The sequence below is a fragment of the Stegostoma tigrinum genome, chromosome 15, assembly GCF_030684315.1.
Source record: "Stegostoma tigrinum isolate sSteTig4 chromosome 15, sSteTig4.hap1, whole genome shotgun sequence".
Taxonomy (NCBI): Eukaryota; Metazoa; Chordata; class Chondrichthyes; order Orectolobiformes; family Stegostomatidae; genus Stegostoma; species Stegostoma tigrinum.
Genome location: NC_081368.1, coordinates 24,634,859 through 24,655,900, shown reverse-complemented (window position 1 = coordinate 24,655,900; position 21,042 = coordinate 24,634,859). Strand labels below are relative to the sequence as shown.

At 40.9% G+C, this 21,042-nt stretch overlaps 1 protein-coding gene across 1 annotated transcript in view; it reads left to right on the top strand.

Moving 5' to 3' along the window:
• The window catches only part of LOC125458821 (calpain-5-like), a 122,761-nt gene that overhangs the window by 83,509 nt on the left and 18,210 nt on the right, over positions 1–21,042 (top strand). Inside the window, exons 3-9 of the mRNA XM_048544526.2 lie at positions 2,241–2,372; positions 4,763–4,971; positions 7,133–7,325; positions 11,997–12,172; positions 13,979–14,056; positions 16,195–16,390; positions 20,291–20,413. Coding sequence (XP_048400483.2) covers positions 2,241–2,372; positions 4,763–4,971; positions 7,133–7,325; positions 11,997–12,172; positions 13,979–14,056; positions 16,195–16,390; positions 20,291–20,413 — 1,107 coding nt within the window. The remainder of the gene's footprint in view (positions 1–2,240; positions 2,373–4,762; positions 4,972–7,132; positions 7,326–11,996; positions 12,173–13,978; positions 14,057–16,194; positions 16,391–20,290; positions 20,414–21,042) is intronic.

Genomic DNA, 21,042 nt, shown 5'->3' with positions numbered 1-21,042 from the left:
ATTTTACAATATCCTTCCTAAGGAGGGAGATCAGAATTGCACACAGTATTCCAGTAGTGGCCTAACCAATGTCCAGCAGCATAACCTCCAAACTCCTATACTCGATGCACTGACCAATAAAGGCAAGAATACCAAATGCCTTCTTCACTATCCTGTCTACTTGGGACTCCACTCTCAAGGAACTATGAACCTGTTGTCCAAGGTCTGTTTGTTCAGCAACACTCCCTAGGACCTTACCATTAAGTGTATAGTACCCCAAACATACTTTCAAGTCTACCTAGTCTTTCAACAAGATCATGGCTGAACTGCCCTCAGACTATCGCTCCTCCTTTTTTTTGCCAGCTCAGCATAGCTGTCAACTTCCTTATTATTTCAAAAAACCTATCCATCTCCAACTTAAATAATTTCATTGATCTAACCTCCACAGTTCCCTGGGGTAGTGAATTCCAGACATTCACTATCTTCAGTTGGAAATGAGTGCCCCCTTATTTTGTAACCACATCCCCTTCATCTGAGGTTCTCCCACTAGTGGAAACATGTTCTTAACCTCTGTCAATCAGCCTGAAAATTGTGCATGTTTCAACATGATGCTAATTAATAAAGACCTAATTTATCTTGTCATTCCTGAGAAGTTAACCCATTCATCACAGGAATTAATGTTGAACTGAATCCAATGCCAATGTATCCTTTCCTAAAAATTGGGATCAAAACCGCACACAGTGTATAACTCAACTCATGCCAGTCCAGTGTGCATTAGTTATAAATGGCCATCCAGTCATGCCCCTGGTTTCTCTAACACTTGTAAATGGGTGTGCTGTTTATCTGGCATACCAGGATAATTTACTTTAAGTGCACTATGTTAATGTAAGAGTCGAGTACCAAATTTTATGGGGCCAGAATTCTCAGTTGGTAGTACTCCTCATCTGAGCTGAAAGGCCTTGTGTTCATATTGTACATGAGAATTTGTTTGTCCCAGAAGGAATTCTCACAAACCAGTCCAACTTCTTGCTATCAAGTCTGTAATACCTTCAACACATCATGCCATGCTTCATGGGAGACGAGAGTATGAAGGTCTGTTTTACAGAGTGCCAAATTCAGATACAATTGGGTTGAGCTGTTCAGCCTAAATGTGTTCTTGAGGGGCCTAAATAAAAATTCCTAAGAGAGACCACCGAAGGCTTCACAAGCAGGCTCATTCAAAGTTATACTTTCATGCAACTAGAAGAAGCAAGAATACTCCTTCTGCTTTCACAAGGTGACCACAGACTGTTGCCAGTCTCAATTTCTCAACCTTTCAAAAGTACCCATTTTAGTTGTTAATCAAACTTTCCCCACACAAGCTAAAAGGTCCGGCCTTAATATCAACTCTATATTGAGCTAGCTTATATCAGAAGCATTTATCAAGACACCCATCTCTAACACTACGCTCCTACTGTCTACCATTGTAAACCAGCCTTCATATAGTGTACTTCTATGCATCTGCATGTAACTAAAATCAACTGAAGCCAGATTTGGAGGAAGAGCGTGAATGTGGATGTATCTGTTTAATTCCAATCTTTTAATGGAACACTCACAGCAAAAAACGGAACAAGCTTGTTTGCTTTCCTTTCTAATAGTGGGGAGATGTCACAATAGTGATAAACTATAGGTTATAGGTTTTAAAATTTCATCATCTAATTTTAATATCTGGACCTAGAAATATGCTATATTATATGTCTGAGTAATGTTGGGGTCAAATCAATTTCTAACTAGCTTTATTGACCCTTACTTATTAATTTAAATATGATGGGCAGGCTGCCCTTACATCCCCTGCATTGTTGGCATCAGCTGAAGTAAATGTGGCAAAGTGGCAGCCTGCGCTGCTATCTCATCAAAACATACTCAGCAAATGCATGTGAAATCCATCTCAACTTCAACAGTAGTTTACATAAGCTGTGAAATAGTTTAATTTCATATTTTTTCCCTTGGGCCATAGTTGAGCCCTTTTTTAAAAAGTAACTGATCCTCTCCCAAACTCAAAATCCTTGACATAGCATCCGTATAACCAATCATTTTTCCCATCCCGACTCCCCACCCAGTTTCACTTTCAGGCCTTTTCTATGGGAGGTTGAGGGATCTCATTATGAATCACTCATAATTAATTCAATTATTTTAACAAAGAACCATGAACACAGCTGTAAAAGCTAATGAAATTTGTGCATTTTAAAGATTAATTTTCTGTTTTAAAACATTTTCCCTAGGAGCTGTGTGAATCTCCTCGCCTATTTGTTAATGGAATCAGTTCACACGATCTGAATCAAGGACAGTTGGGCAATTGCTGGTTTGTGGCTGCTTGCTCCTGTTTAGCTCTGAGGGACGGCCTGTGGCAAAAGGTGAGGCTGCGTCAATTTCATCAGTTCTTGTGTCTGGACCTGATTTAAACTGTTGACCCCAGCAGGTGTGCCTTTATAACATGCTTGTTTTTCTTACTTCATTGGAGCTGATTCTGATAGTTCTGCTAAATTCACTGAACCAATTCTGACCATCATTACGTGTGATCCAGCAATTGGGCAACATTTGTCAATCAACCCTGAATGTGCAGGAATATTATGAATATTGTGTGCAGTTTTGGGCCCCATATTTCAGGAAGGATATACTGGCCCTGGAGCGGGTTCAGAGGAGGTTCACGAGAATGGTCCCAGGAATGGAAAACTTAACATGTGAGGAACATTTGAGGTCTCTGAGATGATACTCATTGGCATTTAGAAGGATGAGAGGGGCATCTAATTGAAACTTACAGAATACTGAATGGACTGGACAGAGTGGATGTTGGGAAGATGCTTCCATTGGTAGGAATGACTAGGACCAGGGGGCACAGTCTTAGAGTAAAGGGTAGACCTTTTAAGACAGAGATAAGGAGAAACTTATTCAGCCAGAGAGTGGTGAATCTTTGGTATTCACTGCCACAGTAGGCTGTGGAGGCCTGGTCATTGAGTACATTTTAGACTGAGATAGATAGGTTCTTGATTATCAAGGGTTACAGGGAGAGAGCAGGAGAATGGAGTTGAGGAATTTACCAGCTATGATTGAACGGTGGAGCAGACTCGAAGGGCCAAATGGCTTAATTTCTGCTCCTATGTCTTAGGGTCTTATGGTGCAAGGAATCACACTGACAACCAATTTAGAATCATCAGTCAGGCTTCTTGTGAGTCACAGTTGTGCACTGAAAGCTATATATATGAATACATGGGGAACAGTTATTTTCAGACAAAAAGAACATGTATAAGCACGGCACTTATTTTAAACAAACCTGTTTTGTTGAAAATTAACAGCCATTTGCTGATTCATTTCTCAGTACAATGCCCCAATCAAAGTCAACCTGCCTGTGTTAAAAGTTGAAACAAAACCTGGTTATTAATGGCAAATCAGTATTAATAAATATATTCTACATGCCAGCACCTCTGTCAATCAGAAACAACTCACCAAAGGTCAGCAGTCTCCTCTCATGCAGTATAAATGTTAATTTTCCTCTTGAATTGGGATATGGGCCAAAGGCTAAGACATGGAATTTGACCACAGATTAGCCATGATCTCATTGAATATTGGAACAGGCTTAGGGACTGAATAGCTTACTTCTGTTCTTAATTTCCGAAGAGATGAGGAACAAAATGTATCTTTTTTCAGTAATCCTCATGTTCTGTATGACCAAATAACTATTTGTTCTAACTAATTTGAGGCATCACAATTCTATACATTTTTCAGTAGCGAGACCATTAAATCTATTACCCAGTAGTAAAACTGTCAATGCAAATTTTCAACATAATTAGATACTTTGGCAGTGTAATTAAGCAGAATTGTTACAACTAACCACAATCCTTCATGTAAAAGCCATTGGTAATGCTTTTATTAAAAAAAAGATAAATTTCCAATGTTCTAATTTTGACAGATTTTGCATCAAAAGCTGCATTCAGTTAACAGTTTATCTATGTTTTTGGTAGTGTTTGCATACGACGATGAGCTTTCTGTCAGATGACACAATCATTTGTTTTAAATTATTAATTCCCCATGCCTGTCATTTTTCTTAGTGCACCCTCTCCTCCGATATCTCATTTTTAGTACTGAGTGTGTCTTGGTGCAATTCTGGTCATATTTCAAATATATTCAAATGAGTTATTAAACGCTGTCCTTCTTCAAACGCTACCTCAGTGCTTATTCGCTTACTGTGCTTAGAGACACTTTTATACAAAGCTGGTGCCTGCTTGCCAGGAATCCTGTTGCCAACAAAGAGCTGATCAGTCCTTGGCTGTTAAACTCTCAGTGCTGAAGAGATCACCATCATAGCTACCTTTGTCATTGAAGCCTGAGGAAGTGATTATAGCAGAGAAAGATGCCAGGAAGCTCTTGTAGTGATCTACATCCTCCCACACTCTCACTTGCACTTACATGTGGAAAGAGATTGATGTTGGTTTGACAAGATGGCAGTGGGTCAAACTCACATATCCCACTGTCCTGTTTCAAAGCTTTTCCAATCAACCTGCTCGGATGTGTTAGCATACACTTTGGAGCAGATGTGACTTGAACGCAGGCTTCCTGGCTCAAAGACACTACCTCTGCACGACAAGTACTGGAAAGTGACTTGATTGCAAAGGAGAATCTAGCCTACTCTATCATTCTTTCCTCAAATACTTAGTCTTATAGATGAATTAGCTTATTGAAGTGCTGTTGCACAGACTAATCCTCTTCCTGAGGCCTTTATTGCCTCATTACCTGTTGTTGTTTGCAGGTAATTCCAGACTGGAAAAAGCAGGACTGGAACCCAAAAAAGCCAAATGATTACGCTGGTATTTTCCACTTCCGATTTTGGCGCTTTGCCGAGTGGATCGACGTTGTGGTCGACGATCGTCTTCCAACAATGAATAAGAAGCTCCTATATTGTCACTCTAGTTCAAAAGAGGAGTTCTGGAGTGCACTCCTAGAGAAGGCATATGCAAAGTAAGATTATAGAAATGTGTGACGTACAGAAATGCATAGAAATCTAGAACAATTTGCAGCGTACTTGCTCCAAGTACCAATCACGTACTTTGGGTCACTTATTTATATGGAACCCTGGGCTTTTGCAAGGTACCTTAAATCCTGCCTATTGAACATAAATTGGTCATATTTATAACTTTATAACAAGGGTCCAGATAATGAAGACAGGTTTGGAGTGGCATGGGCCTCATATAGGCACAGTTTGGCAATTTGATAGTTGGCCATTCAAATGAGAGAGGTGATGTCACCTTTTGGAAATTGCCCCTGGACACATGAAGAATGGATTGAGTGACCTTAGAGAGGTGCAAATTCCCTTCTTGGGGGAGTGGAGTCGGGTCCCTAGGGGATTGTTAAAGTAGATAAAAATGCATCAGATAGTGCTAAGGGTTGGAATGACGGGGTGGTCAGAAAGAGATACAGGCATTATCTTTGGCATCATCCAGCACTACAGTTTGGCTATCTCACTAACTGGGATGGAAGCAGCACCAAAAATATTCATTTAAGGTCAGGGAGGAGGCTGGAATTGATAAAAGGTAGGAAGGTATATTTGATATATATCACATCACTGAGCTGGAAGGTTCGTTTTCAGATGTTTCATCACCATTCTAGGTAACATCATTGGTGAGCCTCCGACGAAGCGCTGGTGTTATGTCCCGCTTTCTATTTATCTGATTAGGTTTCCTTGGGTTGGTGATGTCATTTCCTGTTCTTTTTTTTTCAGGGGATGGTAGATTGGCTCCAAATCAAGGTGTTTGTTGATGGAGTTCCAGTTGGAATGCCATGCTTCTAGGAATTCTCATGCATGTCTCTGTTTGGCTTGTCCTAGGATGGATGTGTTGTCCCAATCAAAGTGGTTCAAAGAAGGACACCACTTTGATTGGGACAACACATCCATCCTAGGACAAGCCAAACAGAGACACGCATGAGAATTCCTAGAAGCACGGCATTCCAACCGGAACTCCATCAACAAACACGTTGATTTGGAGCCAATCTACCATCCCCTGAGAAAAAGAACAGGAAATGACATCACCAACGCAGGAAATGACATCACTAACCCAACAAAACCTAACCAGATAAATAGAAAGCGGGACATAACACCAGCGCTTCGTCGGAGGCTCACTGATGATGTTACTTAGAATGGTGACGAAACATCTGAAAACTAACCTTCCAGCTCAGCGAGCAAACTCACATCCAGAACCTCAACCTGAGCTACAAATCTTCTCAAAACTCGATATATCACATCAACACACCACCATGTTCACTGGCTAACATCTCTGCCTCAGGCTTGCTGCAGTGCTCAGGTGAAGCTCAGTGCAAGCTGGAGGAACAGCACCTCATTTTTCACTTGGGGACCCTGCAATCTTCTGGTCTCAATATCGAGTTCAACACTTTAGGGCTCGAGTTCTCCCATATCCTTATCTCAAACCCCACATATCAGGTCTTGTTATCACATAGTCTGCTATTACATACAGCCCATTGTTAACCATGAACAGTTCCCCAATAAAAGCTATTCACCATCCTAACGAGATCATTATTCACTCCTTTGTCTGTCCGCTGGGCTCTATACACAACTTTTGTTTCCTCCTTAACCCCATCCCCCATCCTATCTTCTGCGTGTAAACCAACATTTTCCTAACTACCATCAGTTCTGAGGAAGGGTCACTCGACCCAAACATGAACTCTGAGTTGTCTCCACAGATTCTGCCAGGGTTTTTTCAGCAATTTCTGTTTTAGTTTCTGATTTACAGCATCTGTAGTTCTCTCAGTTTTTGTATGGTATAGTTGATGCTGAGTTTAATTATTTAAGTGTTGATCCCTGGTCTCTACAAAAGCAGCATGTAGTAGGTTGATGTGACATGCATTGTAAGATAATAAAATGTGAGGCTGGATGAACACAGCAGGCCAAGCAGCATCTCAGGAGCACAAAAGCTGACGTTTCGGGCCTAGATGCCTCTCTGATGAAGGGTCTAGGCCCGAAACGTCAGCTTTTGTGCTCCTGAGATGCTGCTTGGCCTGCTGTGTTCATCCAGCCTCACATTTTATTATCTTGGAATCTCCAGCATCTGCAGTTCCCATTATCTCTATTATCTGTGACATGCATTGTGTTTTGTTTTACTTTCAGGCTGGCAGGATGTTATGAAGCCCTGGATGGAGGCAACACGGGTGATGCAATCGTTGATTTCACTGGCTCAGTTGCAGAAACCATAGATCTGCATGAGGTCAAAAACAGAAAAGACAGTGTCCAAAGGCAGAAGCTGTTTGAGAAACTGGTGAAAGTTCACAACAGAGGAGGGCTAATCAGCTGTTCTATCCATGTATGTCTCCCCATTATACCTCTTCCTATGAATAAATGGACACATTATCCCACTGAATATTGTCGAAGAGAGGTTTGGAGTCACATTTCAGCTCCAAAACAAGAATTCTAACTGGTTTTCATCTATTGTGATAAAGTTTTCCTTCATTTACTGAATATATGGATGCTTGCTTCCTGTGGACATGTGTCAGTAGCATTGACGCTAAAATGATCACTGCCACTCAAAAAGATCACTGGGATATTTGTGGAACTGACAGAGACCTGTCAAAATCACTGGTGAAGTAATTCTAAATTTGAATCAAGATGCATTATTGAGGAAAAGTACAGGAAATTTTAACTCTAAAGTGTTCCAAAAAGAACACGGGGGAAGAAATTCACTTACTTAGTTTTGCATGCCATTCTTTAATAATATCAATGACTGGAAGTAGCACTGGATAAACTAATGGCTTCCCCATGGAGTACCATCTGCAGCTAGGACAATGCTAATAATGGTTCTGTATGCCATAATTCAGAAACAGTACATTTAAATGGTAAGCGAGAGTGTGAAATTTATATTCCCTACTACAACAGAAACCTCAAGAAATGCTGAAAGGAATATTCTTCTGAGCTTGAATCATGAATGAGGGCTCTGAAACATAGGAACATACAAAACAAGAGCAGAAGTAGGCCATTCAGCCTTTCAAGCCTGATCTGTCATTCAATATGATCATGGCTGTACATCCAGCTGATGACCATGTTCCCAATTTCTCCCAATACCTTTGGATCTCTTTAGCCCTAAGAACTATATCTAACTCCGTGAAAACCTTCAATATTTTGGCATCACCCAGTTGCTGTGCCAGAGAATTCCACAGGCTCAGCATGGTCCTTGCCTCCGGCCTGAACGGCTGATCCAATATGCTTAGATGATGACCCCCTGGTTCTGGACTGCCTGGTCATAAGGAACATGCTGCCTGCATTTAATCTAGTCCTGTTAGTCCTTTATAGGTTTCTATGTGAATCCCCACTTAATCTTCCAAACTCCAGGGAGTATAGTCCTCTAGCCTCAGAGATAATGGGAACTGCAGATGCTGGAGAATCCAAGATAATAAAATGTGAGGCTGGATGAACACAGCAGGCCTAGCAGCATCTCAGGAGCACAAAAGCGATAGGGTTTTGTGCTCCTGAGATGCTGCTTGGCCTGCTGTGTTCATCCAGCCTCACATTTTATTATCTTAGTGCTCTAGCCTCTCTGCATATGTCAGTCCTACCAAACCAGGGGTTAGTTTGTTAAATCTTTGTTGCACTTCCTCCATAGCCAGAATATTCTTCCTTAGATAAGGAGACCAAAACTGCCCATATTACTCCAGTTGCGGTCTCAACAATGCCTTGTACAATTGCAGCAAGAAATCTTAAGCTGTGCTTAAGTCCTATTGCTATGAAGGCCAAAATACCATTTGCCTTTTTCACTGCCCTGTTGCATCCGCATGCTTACTTTCAGTGACAGGCATAGAAGAACACCCAGATCTCATTGTACTACCCTCTTTCCCAATCAATTTCCATTCGGATAACTTCACATTTATCCTCATTAAACTCCCTACTGCATCAACTTGTCCAAATCATACTGAAGTATTTCTGCATCTTTTTCACAGTTCATCCTCACACTCAGCTGTGTCATCTGCAAATATGGATATATTACATTTGGTTCCCTCATCTAAATCATTACAATATATTGTGAATAGCTGAGGTTCAACATTGATCTCTGTAGTATCCCACTGGTCACTGTGTGCAACTCAGAAAAAGATCTGTTTATTCCTAATCTGTGTTTCCTGACTGCCAACCAGTTCTTGATGCGTCTCAGCACACTACCCTCAATACCATGCACTTCAATTTTAAATGTTAATTTCTTATGTGGGATCTTACTGAATGCCTTCTCAAAGGCTAAGTAAATCACATCCACTGTCTCCCTCTTCTCAACTGTACTGGTTACGTCCTCAGAACATTCCAATAGATTTGTCAAGCGTGATTTTCCCTTTGTGCATCTACACTGACTCAATCCACTCCTGTCACTGTTTTCCTAGCATTCTGCTCTTAAATCTTTTATAATAGACTTTAGCATTTTCCCTAATGTCTATGTTATACCAACCAACCGTTCTATAATTAAAAACCAAAAGAACTGCAGATGCTGTAAATTAGAAACAAAAATGAAATTGCTGGAAAAGCTCAGCAGGACAGGGAGCATCTGTGAAGGAAAAAAGAGTTAACCTTTTGGGTCCAGAGACCCTTCCTCAGAACTGATTTTTTTATGGCTACCCTCAAATCCAGGAACTGTTCTAGACTTTATAGAATTTTGAAAGTTTACCACAAGTGCAATATTTGCAGGTCACTTTCTTAAATACTCTGGGATGTAGGTTTTCTGGAGATTTAGATTGCATAACTTTGGAATGTTTTGAGATCTTAGGTGGAAGCTTGCACACACAAAAACATAAATTATATTGTATTGCATTAAAAGTGTTCAAGTTTGTCAAAGATAGGGAAAATTTGTTTTCAAAATTCTAATAGTGCTTCTCCTTAGAATTCAATATTAATCTCCATAACAGCACCAGGGACTCTCCCAATAGATTTCTTAGTTCTACTGTTTAGACTCAATTGTCTGATCAGGAAGCCTTGATTTTCAGATAAAACATTAATGAAAATGATTTGCTGCTGTATTTTTCAACGACTAGTCTTGTATATCTTGTTGTAATTTAGAATAAAAAACGCACAGTCTCTGTCATAATCAACAAACAAATATTTGGAATCGAAGGGTATCTAAGGGTTATTGGATTCAAAACATTAACTTCGATTTCTCTCCACAGGTGCTGCCAGATCTACTGAACTTTTGCAGAAATTTATGTTTTAGTTTTGGAAACAAATATTTGCACTGTATTCACAAAATTTCTGGCCTGATATAAACATATTTGGCCTTGTAACACCATTAAGGAACCCAGTACGTTGCCACAGAGAAATGAGACCAAAAAAAAACTCAACACAAAAGTATTTCCTCCTAGCCTAAATTAAATTAGACTCTTGGGCTTCTCAGTCTAGTAATAAAGTAGACATTCCTCTCACTGAAAAAGGACCACACACTCATCCTGCTGTAAGTTAATATGAGGACATAATACCTTTTTATGCAAACACCACGCAATAGACATTGGAAAGAAATGCACCAACAATTTTTGAACATATTAAAAAAATACAAAAACCAATCACATTTTAAAAAGAATTCTTTAAGTAGTTTACCAGAAGCATCCATTTTCCAATAGGATTCTGAAGTTGAATTGAGCAAGTTTGAATAACACCAGGCTTTGTTTTAACAACAGTCGCAAATAGGTCTGCCTTCTCCACCACCTATACTAAGCAAATGCCAGATTCAGTCATGTTACTGTGAAGAGCATTTGTATAAGTCATTTGTATTTCTGCTAGTGATCTGGTTTAGCGGAGATTTGTTGTTATGGAACTGTGGTATAACCGTTCTGCAGAAAAAAGGATTCGTGACTGAGTAAAAAAAGTTGGTCTGCGGTGTGTTGATATCAAATTTATGAAAGTATGATTGGCAAATCACCAGTTGTAGAAAGTATATTAGAGGCATCCCCTGAATTCAATCACAAGAATTTTAATGGCCAACTTCAGTTATTATCATATCCTCAGTGTAACATATATATAGCGCGATTATTTCAATTCCAGAAAATTTCGATATTGTTTTGAGGGAGAGGCTAAAAAATGACAAAAATATACTGTGATTTTCTTGACTAAGCTTTAATACTTATTTTTACTTTTAGCTAACTTATTTAAGCCTATGACTCTAGAGTATACACAGGTAGTGTCTGGGTTGTGTACTGGAGTCTCTTTGCAAATCGATTTGTACACAAGTTAGAACACAATGCCAGACATTATCAAATAATTGTTTGTATGTACAGGAATGTCTGCCTGTTGGAACTTTAAAAATACACCCCTGTATGGGATTGTGTTCGAAAGTACAAGTGTTTGTTAAGTTGAACACTTGCAAATCAGCGACCCCCTGTGTATAAGGGGAAATAGTTCAATCCTTTGGGTTGACTGGAATTTTAATTTAGCCCATGTGCAGGACGCATATGGGAGCATCTCTTAGGACATCAAACCAATCAGCTCACAAGTTTCGAAAGGCTACAGAAAGAAAAGAATTCTGCGCACACAACTTTTGCTTCAAATTATGGACTTACATTTAAATGTGAGAAATTATGTCTACTGTGAATATGTAAATATCACTAGTAAAATGTTTCTGTTCAGTAAATTTGTTAATAAGAATCTCTGTGGTGGTGCTCTGTCAGCTTTGACAAGATTTGTAGGGTCAGGATAGACTCAGTAACTAAAGCAACTTTCTGAAAGCTCTTTTGTTTGACTTCCTGAGAATGCTTTCCTAGATCAAGAAACTTGAGATAAATAAAATTCAGCAACAAAACCATTGCAAATAAGAAACATAGACAAGCCCCAAAAATGTAACGCTTCACTGTAACGATATTTGTTTATTTTATGTTTAAAATGTATTACATTTGGCTCCCAACACTGATTTTAAATTTTGAAGCTGCAAGAGCCATTACACGATTACTATTTGAATGACTGAGATGTGGTCTTCCAGCCAAATTGTAAAGAACACAGCTCTATTGTATTTCTGCAGTTGAAACCTGGCAGCAGCCTGGATGTGAGCAAGTTACAAGGATTGAAGATTGATCATTCATATTCAGTGACAAAAGTGCAGAAAGTTCAACTGGGTAACACAGCAGATAAATTGCCCATGATCAAATTGAGGAATCCTTGGGGTAAAGTCGAATGGTTGGGCCCATGGAGTGATAAGTAAGTAATAATCTAGTGCAGATCCACAAATGAAGTATAACAGCTGAAGCATTTGTGCAGTGAGCTTTCTTTATGCAAGTTGCAAGAGATCATTTCACCTCATACCTTCTTTTGGATTAATTTTCTCTCCTTCAAATCAATGTGCAGAAACTTAACAAACCATGTATAAAGACTACTTTTCTGGTGTTTAAACCAAAATTACTTCAGCACAGTACAAATTGGAAACAATGATATAACAAAGTGTTGAGAGATCAGACCCAGAGAAAAAAATCCATTGCTTCTTTTTATGAAATTAACAACCAAATATAATGAAAATCATCTGTCTATAAATATGTGGATCACTATCCTTTTGGACAAGACAGTACCATCAACTACATTATTACCCCCATAGCCTATCTCACATAAACCACCTTTGGTGACATTGCTCTCTTCATAGTTTCATTTGAAACAGCCAGCCATTGTTTGGCTTTTCTTATCAGGTCTGTTTGGCCACTACTGGAATATATATCCTAGTGCTGCACATCTCATCATCATCGTCATTTAAATGTCACTCTTTGCGACAGCACCCAGAAACCTCGCCAACTCCCGTCGCCACTCTGATAAAAGATCACATTATCTTGCTCACTTCTCTCTACCTGCTTGAGACCTGGAAACTTTCACCAGTAAAACTGATGCTATCACACTTCTGCTTCAGAAAATTCACCCGAAATCCATCAACATCCCTAACTCAGGAAAGGAAAATTGTGCAGAATCGTGCTGCATGTGTTTAGACCTGACCCTTGTTTCCTCTTCTACATCTATTCCATCAACAGAATGTCTTATTTCACCTTCATGCCATCATTCACTTTCTTCCTTACATCACCCTTCTGTTAAAAAATACCTATAAGCTAATCAAACTTTCACCATAGTATTTTATTGTGGGTCTAGTCGATCACTCCACATCTATTTCCCCTAATGTCCTCAATCTAGTAAAATATTCGCTTTTTCACTATCCGGACTATTTTCCTAGACATAACACTCACCTTTGCTCCCTCAACTCCCAGCAAAAGCCTGCCCATATCAGGCACGCAATGTTTAACTGCCCATTGTCAAATCTGGCTGAAATGTGTACAGTGCTTCAGACCTTGTTTCTTCTAACCAATTATTCCCCACTCTTGGATTTTCTTTCCTGTATTTAGAAAGTCACATAACTTGTTTTTAATATGTCAAGTGTGGTTTCCTCAGAACTCTCTGTATCAATCTCTACAAGGCAAAATATAATTTATTCACTCTTTCCATTTCAAGTTCTGCTTCCACACCACCCCCCACCACCTCACCGCATCATCGTAACCCATACCAGAGCACATGGACTTAAACATATTTGTCTTGCCTTCATTTCCCTCCATTCCCATAATCTAATCTAATTCAGCAATCTCCCCTTCTGCATCTCTGCACAGACCTTCCATTTTGGTAGCATTGGCGTAATTTTTGTTCCCTAATTAATTGCTTCACCAAACATTACCACCATTTTCAGTTACTATGCTTCCTCTCCCTAGAATTCCTACATGTAGCAACTTTGCCTTGTCATCTCCCCATTGCTTTCAGAAGGTATATATAGAAGTTTCAGGAGCATTCCATGATCCTTTTTCTTTTCTGGATTAACATTTGTCTATATTCTGTGAACATTAGAATCTTTCTCCAGATTAGCTGGGCCAGAGAAGTTATTCAGTCATCAAATTTTGATGAAACTGTAAGATGATGTGAGCAGTAGTTCTGATAGAAAATTTAATGCCATTGAAATTCATAAACACTTTTTCTTTTTTCTAGTTCAAAGGAATGGCGGAAGGTTAGCAAAAAGGAACGTAAAAAAATTGGTACCGACATTAAGAATGATGGAGAATTCTGGTGAGATAAATCACGGGTTAGATATTGGCTTTGAGATCAAATAACCATACAAATCCAAAACTGTAAAATTGTCCCTTTAAACAACAAGTCTTTTTTTAAACTGTTTTCAGTACTATCCAAAGCAAAACAGGTTTGTGCTAATGGACTCCTGTTCACTGGGTTTGGGAATGGCTATACCTATAGTATTCATTAGCCTTTATCAGCCTTCTTAAAGATCGAGCTGTCAACTTGAAAATCTTGGTTTTTATTTGAAGATGGTCCCCAAAGAAGGGGTAGAAATGGGAACCAGCATGAGAAAAGAAAACATCATTCTATGTTGCCTTCACAAATACTATTCACTTTGTTCTGAACTCCACACAAATCATCTAAATTAAGGAGCACAAGGACACACAGAGGGTGCCACCTGTGACAAATAGGAGCTCCATGTTGGTATATGTGAGGGTTATCTTTGACTGCGGCTAAGAAATTGTTCGACAAGTATCAATGGAGTTTCACTTTATAGTCAGCAGCTATACTTTTCAACTCCATGAAAATAAAAAATCAACTCAAACAAATTAGAAGCAGCTTTATACCATTCAGTCTCTTGAGCCTGCTCCACCATTCAATAAGATCATGACTGGTCTGATTGAAGCCTCAAACCTGCATTCCTGCATTCCTGCTCTTCTGTGATAACCTTTCATTCCCTTGTTTAACAAAAAAAACTACCTCAGCCTTAGGACTGCTCAACAACTTCCAACTGCTTCCACACCTTTTCAGGAAAAGAGCTCCATCGACTCATGGCCTACTGAGAGAGAAACTAATGTATAATTGCTGAATTGGACCACTTGAGGTTTTATGCAATGAAACCTAAATTCAAAGACATTGATTCCGCATCATTTGTGATCCCAAAATCTACTTCCACCTTCGAAACATAAAGGAAATACTGAAAAGATAGAAAAGCCCATGGAATTGCATGTCAGCAGGCATCAGCAATCTTCAGCTGATTTAGTGCTTCTATCTTTTTTCAACTGTGATGTTTTGTAATCTACATTTGGCCCTTGCTGGCTTTTGTTTATCCTTGACTCTTTCATGGGATGTGGACATTGCCAACAAGGATGGCATTTATTGCCCTTCCAGGTGCAATTACAGAGGGCAGTTAAGAGTCAACTATATCTCTGTGGATCTGGAATCACAGATAGGCCTGGTCAGGCAAATATAACAGATTAGCTTCCCTGAAGGACATTAGTGAACCAGAAAACTTCTTACAGCAACCAACAACGGTTTTGTGGTCACCGTGACTGAAGCTAGCTTTGAATTTGAGATTTTATCCATTTTCTTTGAATTTCACCTTCTGCCCAAGAATAACAGCTTAAATAACTCCAGAGGCCAGTATCCAGTCACCAAGTGACCCTTTATTCACACATTGAAAGTCCTTAACGCTGATCCAATGCCGTCAACACAGCTTTTAGAGTATCAACATATATGTGGAATGAACTGCCAGAGGAAGTGATAGAGAAAACAGGTACAGTCACAACACTTAAAAGACATTCAGATAGGTTCATGAATAGGAAAGGTTTGGATGGATTTGGGCCAAATGCAGGCACGTGGGACTAGTTTAGTTTGGGAAACTTGGTCAGCATGGAATAGTTGGACTGATGAGTCTGTTTCTGTGCTGCATGTCTGACACCCCTGTTTATGCCTGTCATTCAGGGCTCCCTGATTGGACCAGATTAACAGCACCAATCAGGGAACTCATATTCTATGAGGTTCACCTGACTGGCCTCATTACAATCACTACAGTAGCTTCTAGCATTAGTCCAGTAGTATTATCCTGATCTCAAATTCCCCAGGTGTATAAAATCCTAATTTTCCAGAGCATATATTAGGATCTTTATTTCACATCTTGCATCTTTCGCAAGTGTTCTGATGTTCTGTTCCTAATTGATATCATAAATGCTATTGACCATCTTTTAAGGAAAGGTTAACTTATTCCACTTAAGAAAACTCTACTCATGTTGTGATAGATCTTCTTCAAAAATGCCAGAGTATAGGACAAGCCAATCACCGAATCTCAAAAGCTGATGGAAAGGTGCTCTTTATGTTTGTTTTCTTGTTAACACGTCCCTTACATAGCCCTGTATTTCTGGATTTTATCTAAGGATGGCATTTGAAGACTGGTATAAATACATCACCAATGTAATAGTTTGTCAAATGATAAACACCTCTTTCCTGAGTATTCGCAAGACATGGGATGAGGTGATACTCCGTGGTACTTGGAGTAGACACGAAGACCCACTTCTAAACCGTGCAGGGGGCTGTACGAATTATCAGCACACATTCCTGCAAAATCCACAGGTGAGAATACTTGAAGAGCCCTGTTTGTGAAAGGTACAGTATTGGAATATTTTGCATCTATAGAATTGAGTGACTCTTCTGGGTAGGCTTTCTGGGGAACAGTGTAATAAAAGCTTACGGATGATGTTGGAGGAATATCGGGAAATAGGTGCAGTTGTTTAATGCGAACCGAGCGTAGGTGTTCTGCAAAGCGGTCCCCAAACCTCCGTTTGGTTTCCCCGATGTAGAGGAGGCCACAACAGGAACAGTGGATACAGTATATCACATTAACAGATGTGCAGGTGAACATCTGTTTGATGTGGAAGATTATCTTGGGGCCTGGGATGGGGGTGAGGGGGGAGGTGTAGGGGCAGGTGTAGCACTTGCTCCGGTTGCAGGGAAAGGGGCCGGGGGTGGTGGGGCTGGAGGGAAGTGTGGACTGGACAAGGAAGTCGCGGATAGAATGGTGCATCCAGAAAGCACATAAGGGTGGGGAGGGAAAAATATCTTTAGTAGTGGGGTCAGATTGCCCATGGTGGAAATGTCAGAGGATAACGCACTGGATTCAGAGGTTGTGGGGTGGTATGTGAGGATGAGGGGGATTCTGGTTTGGTTGTTATTGCGGGGAGGGAGTGTGAGGGATGAGTTGCAGGAAATGCGGGAGACACGGTCGAGGGCATTTTTGACTACTGCGGAGGGGAAGTTGTGGTCCTTGAAAAACAAGGACACCTGGGATGTTTGGGAGTGGAATGCCTCATCCTGGGAGCAGATGTGGTGGAGGCGAAGGAATTGGGAATAGGGGATGGCATTTTTGCAGGAAGGTGGGTGAGAGGAGGTGTATTCTAGGTAGCTATGGGAGTCGATGGGCTTGAAATGGATATCGGCTTCCAGGTGATGGAGATGGAGATGACCTCTACATCGCCGAGGCCAGACGCTAGCTCTCTGACATCTCCTCCTACTGCTACCTTGATCATGATCCCACCCCCAACCACCAAACCATCATCTCCCAAACCATCCACAACCTCATCATTTCAGGTGACCTCCCACCCTACCCCGCACTACCCCGTTTCTGTCTCCTTCCCAAAATCCACAAACCTGACTGCCCTGGTCAACCCATTTTCTCAGCCTGCTCCTGTCCCACCGAACCTAGCTCCACCTCTCTCGACTCCTCCATCTTCTCTCCCTTGGTCCAGGAACTCCCTACCTACGTCCGTGACACCACCCTCGCCCTCCACCTCCTCCAAAACTTCCAATTCCCTGGTCCCCAACACCTCATCTTTAACATGGACGCCCAGGTCCTATACACCTGCATTCCCCACGCAGATGGCCTAGAGGCCCTCTGCTTCTTCCTGTCCCATAGGCTTGACCAGTCCGCCTCCACTGGCACCCTCATCTGCTTCGCCGAACTTGTCCTCACCCTCAACAACTTCTCTTTCAATTCCTCCCACTGATATCTCTCCCACCTTCCTGGACCTCTCTGTCTCCATCTCTGTCATCAACCTGGAAAACGATTTCCATTTCAAGCCTATCGACTAGAATATACCTCCTCTCACCCACCTTCCTGCAAAAAGGCCATCCCCATTCCCAATTCCTTCACCTCCGCTGCATCTCCCCCTGAGATGAGGTATTCCACTCCTGGACATCCCAAATGTCCTTGTTTTTCAAGGGCCACAACTTCCCCTACCCAGTAGTGGAAAATGCCCTCGACTGTGTATTTCGCATTTCCTGCAACTCATCCCTCACACCCCCTACCCATAATAACAACCAATCCAGAAACCCCTCATCCTTACTTACCACCCTACCAACCTTCGAATCCAACGCATCATCCTCCGACACTTCCACCATCTGCAATCCAACCCCACTAACAAAGACAATTTTCCCTCCCCACCCTTATCTGCTTTCCAGAGGACCATTCCTTGTCCACTCCACACTTCCCTCCAGCCCCACCACACCTGGCACTTTTCCCTGCAACCACAAGAAGTGCTACACCTGCCCCTACACCTCCTCCCTCATCCCTATCCCAGGCCCCAAGATAATCTTCCATAACAAACAGATGTTCACCTGAACATCTGTTAATGTGTATACTGTATCCACTGTTCCCGTTGTGGCCTCCTCTACATGGGGGAAACCAAATGGAGGTTTGGGGACTGCTTTGCAGAACACCTATGCTCGGTTTGCAATAAACAACTGCACCTTCCAGTCACGAACCATTTCAACTCCCCCTCCCACTCCTTGGACGATGTATCCATCCTGGACCTCCTACATGGCCACAATGATGCCAACTGAAAGCTGCAGGAATATCATCTCATATTTCGCTTGGGAAACCTGCAGCCCAAGGGTATCAATGTTGACTTCACAAGCTTCAAAATCTCCCCACCCGCGACCGCATCCCAAAACCTGCCCAGCTCATCTCTTTCTCCCTAGCCATTCCTCCCACCTCAAGCCCCACCCCATCTCCTACCCACTAACCTCGTCCCACCTCGTTGACCTGTCCGTCCTCCCTGGACCAACCTATCCCCTCCCTAACTCATCAACTACACTCACCTTTACTGGCTCCAACCCCACCTCTTTGACCTGTCTATCTCCTCACCACCTATCTTCTCCTTTATCCATCTTCTATCTGCCTCCCCCTCTCTCCCTATTTATTTCAGAATCACCCTCCTCTCCCCCATTTCTGAAGAAGGGTCTAGGCCCGAAACGTCAGCTTTCCTGCTCCTCTGATGCTGCTTGGCCTGCTGTGCTCATCCAGCTCGACACCCTGTTATCCCAGATAAGGACATACTGATTTGAGTGGGAGATAGGAAATGTGACATGGGTAAGATAATGGCTGGTCCACTGTTGTGGCTGGGAGGCATGGATTTTCTTTCTCTCAATTCATTATTTCATGGGTCATCACATATTTAATTGTTTAACTCAGTTCTCAGCATGGGCAATCACCTGTTTTCTTTACATTAGACTTAGAATAAAAAGACCCATCTGCAAGTTTCTTTAATAAACCACAATGAAGTTTTTTTATAAACAAAATTTACTCAATAAAAATGCAAAACTGGTTAATACAGGGTTAGTAATGTGAAAATGTAAATGTTCACTCCCCTAAATAACCCAAAACACATAAACGTTTACACTCATGGACCCACATAGCAGGTAATGCGGAGAAAATAAATTTCTCTCGAGAGATTCACTTTTGGGAGTAAAATAAGTCACTTTTGGCCAAGGTTAGTTAGTTCTTGTTAGCAACATGGATAAGATGTAAAATATTTATGTGGTTGTTTATCTGGTTTTGTTTTTTGGCCATATAGACAGACAGGTTACTAGACATGATTATCCCCTTTAAACATAGCTTTCACTACTGCCCTCCCAAGCTCAGACTGATAAAATAAAGTAACGTAATCTCTAATTGTAAACACGCAAAATGAAATAATTTGAAATAAGTCTCAAATGTTCTAATGGATAAAATCTCAGAATACAAACTGACCTTTATCTGAATGTAATTTAGTGACAATACAATCGTAGTCAGATAAGGACATAGTTGAGTGGGAGATAGGAAATGTGACATGCATAGTTGTTTATTGGGCCTTGCCAGTCACTGTTCATAGATTTTTAAAGGAGGCCATTTGACCATCATGCTTCTGATTCCAAACTAGTTTCATATCAACTGTGTGAATGTAGTTTCCAGTGCCATTCTAATATCCCTGTTGCAAGCATTTCAGATTGATTCAGGCATGAAGCAGCCCACAGTACCTATAGGGGCATTGAAATTCATGAACCAGTTGGAGGCAAAAGTCCATATCTTTGCAGCCTCTTGCCTGGGCAAAAGAACACATCCTGCCAGGATGTGGGGGTGGGTAGCAGAAATATTGGCACCATCGACTAGAATATAAGTGACAACTGAAAAAAGCTTTTCATTTCTCTTTGATGTAGTACGTATTTGATGTCACAAAGAAGGAGGATGAAGTGCTGATTTCTCTGCAGCAGAGAGACACACGTATTCACAGGAAAGAAGGCAAAGGAAGTAATCTGACCATTGGTTTCAGTATCTTCAAGGCAAGAGAAATGTCTTCAACTCTCTTCATACTTTGTGGGAACTGCCTGCAGTAAACACTTGGAATTTAATAAAGAGACACTCAGTGGGTGGTGATACTATGAATGTTTCTCGGTTCTTCTTTGAGATTTGTTTGATTTGATATGCTTTTTTGAATGTCGGTTATATTTCCTATCTTCTAAAAGGCAGGATAACATTTCATGGCTGTCAACCAGTACTCATGCATAAACTACAGCAGCATTTGTCAATAGACTGCTTGCTTTTGCCCTCACCAGAAGTTTGTACAGGATAACTTTGCCTCGGATGATCACTAGATAACAAGCAGGAGTTAGAAATCTTAAAGGAATCTTTGCTCTTATGGATGGTGATTATAAACCCCTTGATTAGTCAAATGAATGCCGTTAAAATGAACAGGAGTAAGGATCAATCTTGGTTTGGATAACAGAATCACATCGTTAAACTAATTGAAAGGGTATAACAAGAAACTTTAGAAACACAGAAAACCAGTTGGACCTAAAATTTCCTCTCTCTTACAGAAAATAATAAAAGAATTAGGTCATTTAACCCTTCAAACCTAGTCAGTCATGACAATTGTGGTTAGAACATGGAACATAGAACAGCACAGCACAGC